General features: G+C 47.7%; 1 protein-coding gene across 1 annotated transcript in view; it reads left to right on the top strand.

Moving 5' to 3' along the window:
• The window catches only part of UNC80 (unc-80 subunit of NALCN channel complex), a 3,271,126-nt gene that overhangs the window by 279,798 nt on the left and 2,978,362 nt on the right, over positions 1 to 12,966 (top strand). Inside the window, exon 4 of the mRNA XM_085648598.1 lies at positions 6,456 to 6,760. Coding sequence (XP_085504724.1) covers positions 6,456 to 6,760 — 305 coding nt within the window. The remainder of the gene's footprint in view (positions 1 to 6,455; positions 6,761 to 12,966) is intronic.

The raw sequence follows: 12,966 nt of genomic DNA, 5'->3' as shown, positions 1-12,966 counted from the left end.
ACTAGAGTGCTAACATTCCGAATTTATGGCAAATGTGTGACACATCTGAATGCCTTCTTGATGGAACCAAAGTAAACAAGCATTGAAAATGCAATAGGTCTCGCCCTCATTTAAGTTAACACAATTCTGTTTGTAATTAGGTGGCTTTTTAGTTTTGCTTGTATTAGTGTTTTTCAAACTGTCATGTACATAACATGCATATTTATGCATATATGTATATGTATGCATGCATTTATATTTGTATTTGTATATATATGCAGATTATATATGTTTGTTTATATATATATATATACACACACATACATATATATAAATGCATATGCATATATATATACGTGCATATGTGTGCGTGTAGAGAGAGGTAGAGAGAGGTAGAGAGTAGTGAATGAATGAGTAGTAGAGAGTGAGTAGTAGAGAGTAGTAGAGAGTGAGAAGTGAGTGAGTAGTAGAGTGAGTAGTAGAGAGTGAGTAGTAGAGAGTAGCAGAGAGAGAGTAGTAAAGAGTGAGTAGTAGAGAGTAGTAGAGAGTGAGTAGTGGAGAGTAGTACAGAGTGAGTAGAAGAGAGTGAGTAGTAGAGAGTAGTAGAGAGTGAGTAGTAGAGTGAGTAGTAGAGAGTAGTAGAGAGAAAGTAGTAGGGTGAGTAGTAGAGTGTGAGTAGTAAAGTGAGTAGTAGAGTGAGTAGTAGAGAGTGAGTAGTAGAGAGTAGTAGAGAGAGAAAAGTAGAGAGAGAGTAGTAGAGAGTGAGTAGTAGAGAGTAGTAGAGAGTGAGTAGTAGTGAGTGAGTAGTAGAGAGAGAGTCATAGAGAGTAGTAGAGTAGTAGAGAGTGAGAAGTAGAGAGTGAGTAGTAGAGAGTAGTGGAGTAGTAGAAACTGAGTAGTAGAGAGTAGTAGAGAGTGAGTAGTAGAGAGTAGTACAGAGTGAGTAGTAGAGTGAGTACTAGAGAGTAGTAGATGGCAAGTAGTAGAGAGCAAGTAGTAAAGAGTGTGTAGTAGAGAGTGAGTAGTAGAGAGAGTAGTAGAGTGAGAAGGTTTCAAGCCGTTCGACGCCTGTAACCGACTGATGTCGGTTACGGATCACCACCGTCGGTGTCTCTACTGCCTTGGGGCCGACCATGATGCCCAGTCGTGCTCCGGCAGTCGGCTCCGCGCCGCTCGAGGTCCCGGTCGAGCAGGAGGTCGAGGGACCGGTCACGGAGCCGAAGTCATCACCGCTCGTCGGGTTCGAAGTCCTCGCATTCAGGTAAGTCGATTCAAAGTAAGAAGAAGTCGAAGAGGCGACATCGCTCTTCTGACTCCCCTCGCCGGTTGCGCGACTCGGCTGAGGGTTCGGGTGGCATCACCCGCGCGTCTCTGTTGGAGCCGCAAGAGTAACGCGACTCCAGACGAGGTTCGAGAATTCCTCGTGGCCATGAGGAGTCTCGCTCCGCTGTCGCGCCTTCGGGCCCCGCGGGTCCGCTTGGGAGGCCTAGCGAGCCGGCGGCTTCGGCCCCGGCACCGTCGTCGACTTGGGTCCCGATGCCGCAGGCCTCTGTGGGATCCAGGCCTGGATCCCGGTCGATGCCGGTTGACCTTACGACCCCTCCGCCGGCACCGACCCCTATGGTGCCGCCCCCGGCACCGTCTTCGGACAACGTTGTCCCCAGTTTTAGCCCCGGTCCGGGCCCGGCGTCGGAGCGGCGCCGCCCGGCGTCGGAGCGGCGCAATTCATCTACCGCCCGGCTCGGTCCTTTCAACCTGTCTACCGGGAGTCGGATGACAGGGAAGACTGTGGGGGGTCTGAGGACCCTCTGGCACAGCAGTGCCAGTTTAATCAGGACTGGGCAGAAGAGCTGGGGGATGCCAGTGGTCTCGATACTTCACCTGACACTGGCTTCATCTCTCCTCCCTCCGTGGCTACGGAGGAGGGTGCAACCTATTCCGTGGTGCTGCGCAGGGCTGCCGAAGCCCTTCATCTGGAGCTCCCTGCAGCAGCAGGACTAACCTCCTCACTGAAGTGCTTCAACCGCCAGTAAGCTCTTCGGAGCCTCTACTGCAGTTCAATGAAGCACTCACTGACGTTCTGATGGGCACCTGGTCCAAGCCCTCCACAGTCACTCCTGTGGACCGGAACGTGGTCTGGCGCCACCGCCCTGCTCCGGGTGACCCCAGCTTTCTGTTAGTGCACCCCACCCCTGAGAGCCTGTTTATCCAGGCCTCTACGTCCCAGACTGCCTTCCCGTCCGCTCCTCCGGATCGGGAATCCAAAAGGTTGGAACAGTTTGGGAAGAAGCTGTTTTCCTCCCTCAGTTTGGGCTTGCGGTCCATTAAAACCGCGTGTCTTTTGGACCGTTACACCCACTCCTTGTGGGATACGTTGCCCTTCGATGGCCGTCGCCTTTTTGGCGACAAAGCGGATAGTGCGCTGGAGCGCTTTAAGGACTCCAGGGCTACGGGCAAGTCCTTGGGTCTCTCGGCCCGCGCCCGCAAACTTACGCTTCTCGCCCCTTTCGCGGCCAAGGAAGGGGCGCCCCCACACGTCCTCAACGCAGTCGCAGACGTGGATTCCGCCGAGGCAGAGCAGGGGGACAGAGAGCCGGTCAGCCCACATCTGCCCCTGCAGCATCTGCCTCAAAGCCTTCCAAGTCCGACCTTTCAGGCCCATTCCACGCCAGTGGGAGACAGAGTTCGCCATCATCTGCTCCACTGGCGTACCATCACGTCGGACAGGTGGGTGCTGCAAATCGTCCAAAGGGGCTACTCCCTACCCTCGGAGGCGACCCCTCCAACCATGCCACCGCAGTACCACCGCATGTCTAGGGATCACTTGCAACTTCTGCAGGAGGAAGTTACGGCTCTCTTGGCCAATGGGGCCATCAAGCGCGTTCCTGGCCCAGAAGTAGGTCGGGGTTGTTACTCCCACTACTTTCTGGTTCCCAAGAAGGGCAAAGGGGGCCTATGCCCTATCTTGGACCTCAGGAGCGTCAACGCCTTCCTCCGGAAGGAGAAGTTCAAGATGCTCACCTTAGCTCAGGTTCTGGCTGCCCTAGACCCTGGAGACTGGATGGTAACGTTGGACTTGCAGGACGCATATTTCCACATCCCCGTCCTGCCGGCGTTACCTGCGGTTCACGGTAGGCCACGAGCACTTTCAGTTTACTGTGCTCCCCTTCGGCCTCACCAGTGCCCCTCGGGTGTTCACGAAAGTGATGGCGGTGCTCGCAGCTCATCTGCGCAGATTAGGGGTTCCAGTCTTCCCCTATCTCGACGACTGGTTGATGAAGGCGGGCTCGCCCCAGGCATTCATCTCCCACCTCCAGACTACGGCCGACCTCCTGCATTTGCTGTGGTTCTCCATCAACGCGCCAAAGTCGCATCTGAGTCTCTCTCAGAAGCATCTTTTCATTGGAGCGGTTCTAGGCTCTGCGCTGTTTCGGGTCTATCCTCCAGAACAGCGGGTTCGGGATATTCAGGCTCTGATTCCGATCTTTCAGCCTTTATCCCGATTTTCGGTCAGGTTGGTGCTGCGGCTGCTGGGTCTAATGGCCTCCTGCATTCTGTTGGTACATCACGCCAGGTGGCGGAGGCGGGCTCTGCAGTGGGACCTGAAGTTCCAGTGGGCTCAGCATCGGGGCAACCTGTCCGACCACGTCCTGATCTCGGAGGGCACTGCAAGACAGTTGCACTGGTGGCTCACGGAACGCGATTGGGTCAGCGGCAGATCCTTCTCCCTACCCCAACCGAAGCATGTAGTGGTGACGGATGCGTCCCTCCTGGGATGGAGGGGCCACATGGGAGAGGCGGAGATCAGAGTCCTCTGGTCTCCGGGGGAGTCTCGGCTCCATATTAACCTATTGGAGCTGCGGGCGATCCGGCTTGCACTGAAGGCATTCCTTCCCTCTGTTCGGGGAAGTGTAGTGCAGGTGTTCACGGACAACACCACCGCCATGTGGTATTGCAACAAACAGGGCGGGGTGGGGTCGTGGTCCCTTTGTCAGGAGGCTCTGCGCCTCTGGACATGACTGGAACATGAGGGCATCACCCTGGTGGTTCAACACCTGGCGGGCTCTCTGAACGCCAGGGCGGACGAACTCAGCCGCCGGTGCATTATGGATCATGAATGGCGTCTGAACTCGGACGTGGTGCAAGGCCTCTTTCGGCAGTGGGGAGAGCCTTGGTTAGATCTATTCGCTACCGAAGAGAACGCGCAATGTCATCAGTTCTGCGCATTGGAATTTCCAAGGCGGCACTCGCTCGGAGACGCTTTTCGTCACGAGTGGAGTTGCGGTCTGTTGTACGCCTTTCCGCCTATACCACCTCTGCCCAGAGTGCTGAAGAAGATCAGGCGCGGCAGGGCCCAAGTCATCCTTGTGGCTCCAGATTGGGCACGAAGATACTGGTATCGTGAGCTACTCAGTCTGTCAATCGATCCCCCGATTCGACTGCCTCTTCAGGAGGACCTTCTGTCACAGCAGCAGGGGACGGTCCTCCACCGAACCTGTCCAGCCTCCACCTCCATGCGTGGAGATTGAGCGGCGACATTAGTTGATGCCATTTGACTTGCCTCCTGAAGTCTGTGATGTCATTCTGGCAGCCAGGCGTCCCTCCAGTAAAACGATATAGGCCTGCAGGTGGAACACATTTGTGGCATGTTGCACAGCAAAGGCTGTGGATCCCCTTTCCGCCCCTCTTTCTGAAGTTCTCCTCTTTCCCTGGCCCAGCAGGGCTCTGCTCTGGGCACCCTCAAGGGATATCTTTCAGCTGTTTCTGCCTTCTTACGGCTTCCTGATCAGCCTTCTCTTTTCAAGTCCCCTGTTGTTGCTAGATTCTTTAAAGGCATTACTCACATGTTTCCTCCTGTCCCTTTCGTAATGCCTCAGTGGGACTTGAACCTGGTGTTAACCTATCTGATGTGTGCTCCTTTTGAGCCACTTCATAATTGTCCTCTTCGTCTTCTGACTCTTAAGACTGCTTTCCTGGTTGCCATCACCTCTGCCAGAAGAGTGAGTGAGCTCAAGGCTCTTTCTTCTAAACCTCCTTTCCTCACGGTCCATCCGGACAAGGTTGTTCTCCCTAAGGTGGTTACTGCCTTTCACATCGGCCAGTCTGTTACATTGCCCACCTTCTTTCCGCCTCCGCATCCCTCGAAAGAGGAAGAGAGGCTCCACCGTCTGGACCCAAAACGTGCGCTCTCCTTCTATCTGGACCGCACAAAACAGTTCCAGGTGGACGACCAACTCTTCGTTGGCTCCATGGGCGCTAAGAAGGGGCTGGCAGTGCACAAGCAGACCATCTCTCGGTGGGTCGTTTTGTACATTAAGGCCTGTTATTCCTTGGCTAAGAAGGCTAAGAAGGAACCTCCTGTGGGGCTGAGGGCCCATTCCACTCGGGCCACAGCGGCTACTACTGCCCTGGGACGGGGAGTCCCTCTACAGGCCATTTGTCAGGCAGCAACGTGGGCCTCGCTGCACACGTTTGGAAGCTTTACTGCCTGGACAGCCAAGTCCGGAGAGACGGCTTCTTTTGCTGTTCCTTTCTCCAGGACTTCCTGGTGTGATCTTGGTTCGCAGACCCACCACCGCGGTTGGTATGCTGGGGTATCTATTCTAAGGTAAGGAATCTAACTAACGTGTTTCTTTCAGATGAACAAGTTACTTACCTTCGGTAACAATATATCTGTAAGAAACATTAGTTAGTTAGATTCCTTACCGCCCCACCCATCCTCCCCGTTCTGCGAACTGATATCTAGGGTTAAGGCCATCCCTTTCAGGGCCCTAGATTCATGGCGCCAATGTCGGTTTCTTGCATGGCTCAGCGTTCCTGGCGCGGTAAGATATGTACAAGAACTGACGTCAGCTCGCGAGGGCGGCGTCTAAGTACTCCGATGATGTCATCCCGGCGATCACGACGCCAACGACGGATGCGGAGCCGCAGACCCCGCCTAGCGGCGCGCAAGGGTATTACTGACAAAAATCTTTCCAGATCCAGCCTGACGCCTGGGGATATTCTAAGGTAAGGAATCTAACTAACTAATGTTTCTTACAGATATATCGTTACCGAAGGTAAGTAACTTGTTCATTAAGCTTCTACATGTTGCATGCCACTTGTAAAAAACCCATTAATGTATCCTTCTATGGGAACATATTGTGTTTCCTCGATGTTACTACTTATTTTATAATTGATGTATAGTGTTATAATACCCTCAGGGCTGGTCGGAAAATTAGAAAGTCAGTAAATAATTTTAAGATAATCTGCATTTGAAGCTAAAAAAATGAATTCAAAGATAAAGTGTATGCCCATTTCTTTCTGCTTATATTACATGAAAGTATTTAGTAAACAATATAGAGACATTTATGTTCATTTAAAATGTAATATATGTACACACAAGTAGCTGCCCTTATATTTACACTTTCTTATATTTCTTTTGTGATTTGTGTAAATAGAGACACCACAAAATCTGTGCTATATTTTTCATCCAGGACATCAGGACAAGCTTGGAGTAGCAGAAACTAAACTCCTTCATACGCTCCACTGGATGCTGCTGGAGGCCCCCCAGGACTGTGGAAGTGAGAGGTTTGGTGGTGCTAGGGGCTCCAGTTGGGGTGGGAGCAGTAGTGCTTTTATCCATCAAGTTGAAAATCAAGGCTCTCCTGGACAGCGCAGGCAGAGTAACACCAACATCAATGAAGAGGATGAAAATAACCGAAGAAAGTTTTTGCAGAACTCCATGGCCACCGTTGAGCTCTTTGTGTTCCTGTTTGCTCCTCTGGTTCACCGAATTAAGGTAAATAGAAGATATGGCACTTTTTGCCAACCTGATGTAAGATTCCATTAACCTTTTAATGAACACTCTGCAGCAGGCAGAGAACATAGACTGTTTTTCAGATTGATTTGCATTCTACGACAACTATGTAAAAGGGTGCATGTTATCATTGCTGCATTTTGTTTCTGTTTGGTCATTATTGATCCCTCAACACCTATGTTCTGGCAGAAGCCTCTCCTCTCTTTGATATAAAATGGAAAGTCAGATTTCGTACTAGGCAGTACACAGTACTTACTACACTGGGTCATTCTTGCTACCTACTTTTTATCACTGTATGGACAGGATAACCTACTGGCATAAATGGATTGCAAGCAGTTTGATTGTGCGTTACTTTGGATAGTGTAATGAGACTCCCTCATCCTGATTGGGCAAAGCAATTCTAGTTGCAGCACTTAACTCCATGCGATACAGAGAACTAATGCGGGAAGGTTAGATCCAAGTCAGCCAAAAATAGTCCACTTTAGTAGTACCTGAGCTTCCATCCCATAAATTCCTAATTATAGGGTATGTGGGTCTGAAATTTCAGTTTGTATGTGTTTGGAAATTGTTATGTCGGCTTTTTTGTACTAGTAGTCAAAGTAAACTGCATGAAACTAAATGCATTGAGAGCTGGAATTAATACACATCAGTACCTGTTCATGCTCTGGGGTTTGTTCATAGGTAAGTATTATGAAGCCAATGTGTTGCATGTTAATTTTGCCTAATATACCTGTTACATACTCTCTCTTAACAGGCTAACTAAACTATGATCTCAACTTCACATCCATGATCTTACACTGGATACCCTATATTTAGGGTTGTCTAACACCCAGGCAAATATGATTGTGTGACCCAGTGCTTTTACCTCAGCTGAGGTTACTCATACACCTTGCATAAGGCCTCTTTGTGTGACCTCCACACGGAACGGGCAGGGTCTTATAGTAGGGTACTTCACTCATTGACCAATAGAACTGGTTCTCGGGAGCTGAGCTTGGTGGTTCAGAAAGTGTACTACTCTCTTGACTCTACTTCCTAATGATAATATCCAGTATCTCCAGTGTGACAGGTGTATCGCTCCTCTGCATACAAGCAATGTGATTCAGGAGGGACCTAAAACCAGCTTTCTCTGCAAATCCCTTGGAGGAGCCTTCTCTTCCCATCCCCTCTGCTACTCACGTTCCACGGGAGATGCTTCAGAGCAAATGTAGTACACATTGTAACACCCTCATCAGATACCGAGAAGACCAATGAACCTAATGGATTCTCTGCACTCCTCTGTGCCATTTGTACTCCACTGTGGGAAAAGCCTTCATCTTCTTACCATCACTAAACCCATATTACCATTGATGCAAGGATCATCTTGGTAGGTACAAATTGCTGGTCTCTGCTACCGCCTGCAGCTAAGCCACTTCTGCTTTATATCTTCTGCAAGAGCTACAGAGACTTTTTTAGGTTCTACACATAAAAACTCCATTAAAACTCCCATAGTTTCCCTGTTCAGATAAAGTGAGTAATATTCCACCCCATCCTGTATCCTTGCAACCTAAAGTATTACTGCAACATTCTGGAGCTTCTTTATCTGTAACATTTCCTGTTCCCATAGACGTTCAAGGTGCTATCTTTTGTTCATGTTCTGACAACCTTTATAAAACAATGGCTGGCTGTGGCTTTGGACTGGCGTAATGCTTTCTTCCATTTACTCACCACGAGGGAGCATAGAAGAAACTTCTAATTAATTGTAGGAAACCAACACTAACAGTACCAGCCATTTTCTTTTAATCTCAGTGCAGCCTCAAGTCATTTCTTCAATCCTATCCCAGTAGCTGCAATTTTAAAAAGGCTTTCCCTTCTCCAAAGGGTAAGGCGTGTCAGACAGACAGTGAACCACTTGTTAGACAGCAAGAGCATATCAGCGTGGTGATATTAGGGGCGTTTGGGAATACAGGTACCGTTCATAGGAATGGTGGTGCTCCTTGATACCAAGTTGCACATGTTCCCTTTGTAGCTTCATCTAGCAGATCTTGCAGGTTTTTTCGAGAAAAGATAATCAGGCTATGAAAGACTCCCTTACTCCTAATTTAACTCCTTTCTCAATGTCGGTCAATAATTTCCAGTACTGTCCTATGATGAACAGTTTGGTGAAATATGTAGAGTGAAAAATGGGTATCAAGGAAGCCTATGTATTTCAGAATCCGATTCAGAATATGTTATCCAGCAAATTGCCATCAAAGTGCATAAATCCTCACTGTACAGTTGTAAAAACCAAGATATAAACTACAATAAATATAAATATGCATAAAACTTTAAAACCAAACAAATGCCTTTGCAGCAATCTGGGATTTGCTCTGGACTATTACATATAGGAGCTTAAAAAGGCTTAAAGATGGGCTCAGATTATTATATACTTAAAAAAACCATACGGACAAATTAGGACATATTTCTCCTCTTAATCCTCCACAGTGCCAGCAAGAATTTAGAGACCACAAATACTACACACTGACTTGTATCGGTTTTTAAAATTAGCAAAGCCTCTCTATAGTCCCTGACCATTATGTTCTGACATTTTACCGTACTACTGTGGTAAGTGGGGTAGAAGAGCATAACATGTTGTATTTAATCTTTCTAATTGGTACAGAAAGTATACTGTCTGTCACTTGGCCCTTGTTCGTCTCCCCCCCCCCCCACCTCCCTAGAAAAGAAAGCAGCAGCATAGTTCCATTCCTGAATGTCAGATAGAGCTTTATGATAGTTACTGGTTCTAAGTCATACAGGATCTCTCGTCTTCAAAACAATCTTTCATCATTAAAAAGTTAGACATCAAGGGGGCTTGGCTAGACTGGCTAGGCATTATGCTCTGTTTATGCTGCCAATATGTTCTCTTTATTACCTACTTAGGGGTCAAACGGTCCTCCTCTGGAATATCCTACATTCTCTCCAGCCCTGTCCTTGTGAGAGTTGTTTTTATATGCTTAAGCCAGGGTATGTTACTTGCTCCTGGTATATGTAGAACCTCGGCTAAGCCTAACTAGTATGCAGGACGCTCCGGCGTAGCCCAGAGCCTTTTCCATTACAAGACTGGTCTTACACTAGCCCTGTCTGCAATGCTTCTTAGCCCTAGGTCCAACCTCAAGGGAGAGCAGTAGTGTACTAATTGGAAGAGCAGTCAGTTGGCGCATGAAGCGTCTTTCGACTGCAACCATAGTGGGCACTTCCCTATTGCCACATATTTCTGAACGAAGATGACGAAGGTTTAGTTTGCGAGTGCAAAGCAGTTCCCCTGACGAAGGGCGCTTGACAGCCCGAGATGCATTGGGTCTCTTTTTTTAAATAAATGCTGCTTTGAACGAACTCCTGCATTGGTCGTGCTTTAGCAAGAGGTCCGGTCGGGCACAGCTTCAGCATTAGAAACTTGGAGAATGGCAGAATAACACGTGTGTGGATTGAAATTTATAGATGATGAATAATAGAGGAATGATAACTGGAAAATATGGTTAAAATGGAAGAAATTTGAAGTTTAATATGGACTAATTTTTCTAGCTTTTGAGGCAAAACTTTGCTGTGCGATCGGTTTGGGGCAGGATGTTGTCCCACCCAGTGTTGCTTTATCTATGGTGCTGTTTGGGCATGACACCCAATCGATACGCACGCATTACAGAACAAACATTGGAGAAACACGGATTATATGTTTAAACAAAGGTCTGCATCCCACCGCTTCAACTGTATACACTTCCCTATTGCCCCATAGCTCTACTCCATACAAGGCAGTTCCCAGGGCTTGACTATTATAAATTTGAAGTGCTAGGGAGATTGAGTGAAATTGTGAGCCTTTATTTGTCTTCACTATACCCCCAGATGTTTGCTCTACTTTGAGTCTGCACTGTGCAATGTGAGTTTGCCAGTCAAAATGCTCTGATAGGGTAACGCCCAAGTAAACAAAGGTATGTACACGCTCCAAGGGAGCCCCTCTCAGTATGAGGTTAGAGCGGGTAAAGTGACAAGGGCTAAAGACCATATATTTGGTTTTGTTAATTTTAATGTCTAAGCTCCTTAACTTACAAAAGAGGTCGAAACAGTCAAGGATTCTCTGTAGCCCCATAAGAGATTTGGAAAGTAGCAGTGTATCATCTGCAAACATCAGGGCAGGAACCCTGATGTTTGCAAGACGTGGGGCGTTAGAGTCGCAGTGGTCCACAAAGGAAACCAGTTCATTAATAAACAAGGTGAATAAGGTGGGAGCAAGAACGCAGCCCTGTCTGATTCCTCAGTTAACTGGGAATGGATCTGTCATTTTCCCTGCTGGCCCACATCTCACTTGTGCAAAGTAATTGCCATGAAGTTTTTTAATCATATCCAAAAGGTGACCTGGGACCCCAATGTCACCCAAGATCTGCCAGAGGTTGGATCAAGGAATGAGGTCAAACACAGACCATAAGTCTACGAAGACCACATAGAGGCGCCCACCCCCTATTAGAACAGTCTACCAGTACAGCAACTGAAGTCAAAACACCTGGTCAATTGGATTGGTGCATTCTCTAAAGCCAGCTTGTAATGGGGTCAATATTTCTTTGGCAGTCATCCAGTCTTGCAGTCTGCCCAAAAGTACCGTGGCAAAGAGGTTTTGGGAACTATCAATAAAGCTTATAGGCCTATTGTTAGAATGGAGATCACGCAAGTCCTTTTAAAATATGGGAACAATCACTGCCCCGGCCCAGGTTGGTGGAATGGGCACCCCCTTCATTATGGCATTAAGAATTAAGGAAAAATAGGGGCACCAGATATCAATCCTGTCCAAAAAGAGATCTTTCAAAAAGAGATCTCCCAGTATCTTCTCAAGCCCTGGTGCTTTATTGATTTTTACATATAGCTTGTCTAAATCCCACATCACCCGATTGGTCGATCAGCAATGAAGCGGGATCTATCCCCTGTTGGGTCCCATCGTGACTGTTGATGCATGAGTTACTTAGTACCTTTAGCAGCAGAGTACAATTTTGAAAAGTGAGCAACCTAATCATACATCGAAATGTGATTTTTGACAGGACAAAAACCTTCAACCCTGTCTGTAGAGACAATGTGTCAAAAGAACGATGGTCGCCACTTCTTTCTGTGGCCAACAAACCCTCCCACTTCCTGAGCTCCCACTCTCTCTTTGCTTGGTGGATGGCATCTTTGACTGCCCTTCATGTTGCTTTATCACCGGCCTGTCCTGTTGTTTGATGGCATCATTGACCGCCCTCCGTGTTGCTTGTATCACCGGCCTATCCTGCTGTTTGATGGCATCAGTAAGGGCCTGTAGGAAGGTAGGATCCTCTTGCATGGTTACCCTCACTTTTTGCCTGGTGTTGCTTTGTTTTATGACTAGTCTGACTGTGATCCTGCTAATCAGGACCCCATTTTGTGTGCTTCTCACCTACATTGGACATGGTGAGTACTTAGGTACACTCCAGATGGGCTACTAGTGTACCTGAGTAAGTCCCTAGTATGGTACTAAAGTACCCAGGGCATAGGTACACCAGGGGTCTCCCATGGGTTGAAGCATATATTATGCCACTCGCGAGAGACCACTCAAATTGTGACTACAGGCTTGCCATTGCAGCCTGTGTAAGCAGATATAAGATTCCTTATCTCTGAGGTCACTGCAGTTAAAACCTATAAGTCTAAGGCAGGCCTTTCAATCCTGAAGGCAGTGTGTTCGGCTCTAAGTGTGAAGGGTGCCCCTGCATGAGCATGACACCCCTACATTGTTCGGACTCCATTCTCCTGAGTTATAAGTGCATCAGTCATTATGATACATAGAGTGGCCATGCGTCATTATGCGATGACCATCTCTAAACTGACTGTAACAAACCCTGTCGTCTTTGATATCAAACGTGTTGGAATCATACCCCCACACTGTGGTAAATATTTAATTACCTGTACTATTTTTTATGCGGTAAAGTCTAGTAAGAATAACTCAGTAAAAATAAGAGGCAGAATCCGTGGTATTAGAGGTTCTGAAAGGCTTTATTCCTTACAAGGAATTATGGTTCGAACCATAGGCATCTTATTCCATCACCACGAAGGTTCAGGAAGGGAAGGCCTTACATTATTGACAAGTAAAGATATTTATAAGAAAAGCATTACATTAAGACAGATGCAGGAGGCGTAACAGCTGATAATACAGATAATAATACACATACGTAATGAAAAAG

This window comes from Triturus cristatus, chromosome 3_2, assembly GCF_964204655.1.
Source record: "Triturus cristatus chromosome 3_2, aTriCri1.1, whole genome shotgun sequence".
Lineage (NCBI taxonomy): Eukaryota > Metazoa > Chordata > Amphibia > Caudata > Salamandridae > Triturus > Triturus cristatus.
This window is presented reverse-complemented; position numbering and strand designations above follow the sequence as displayed.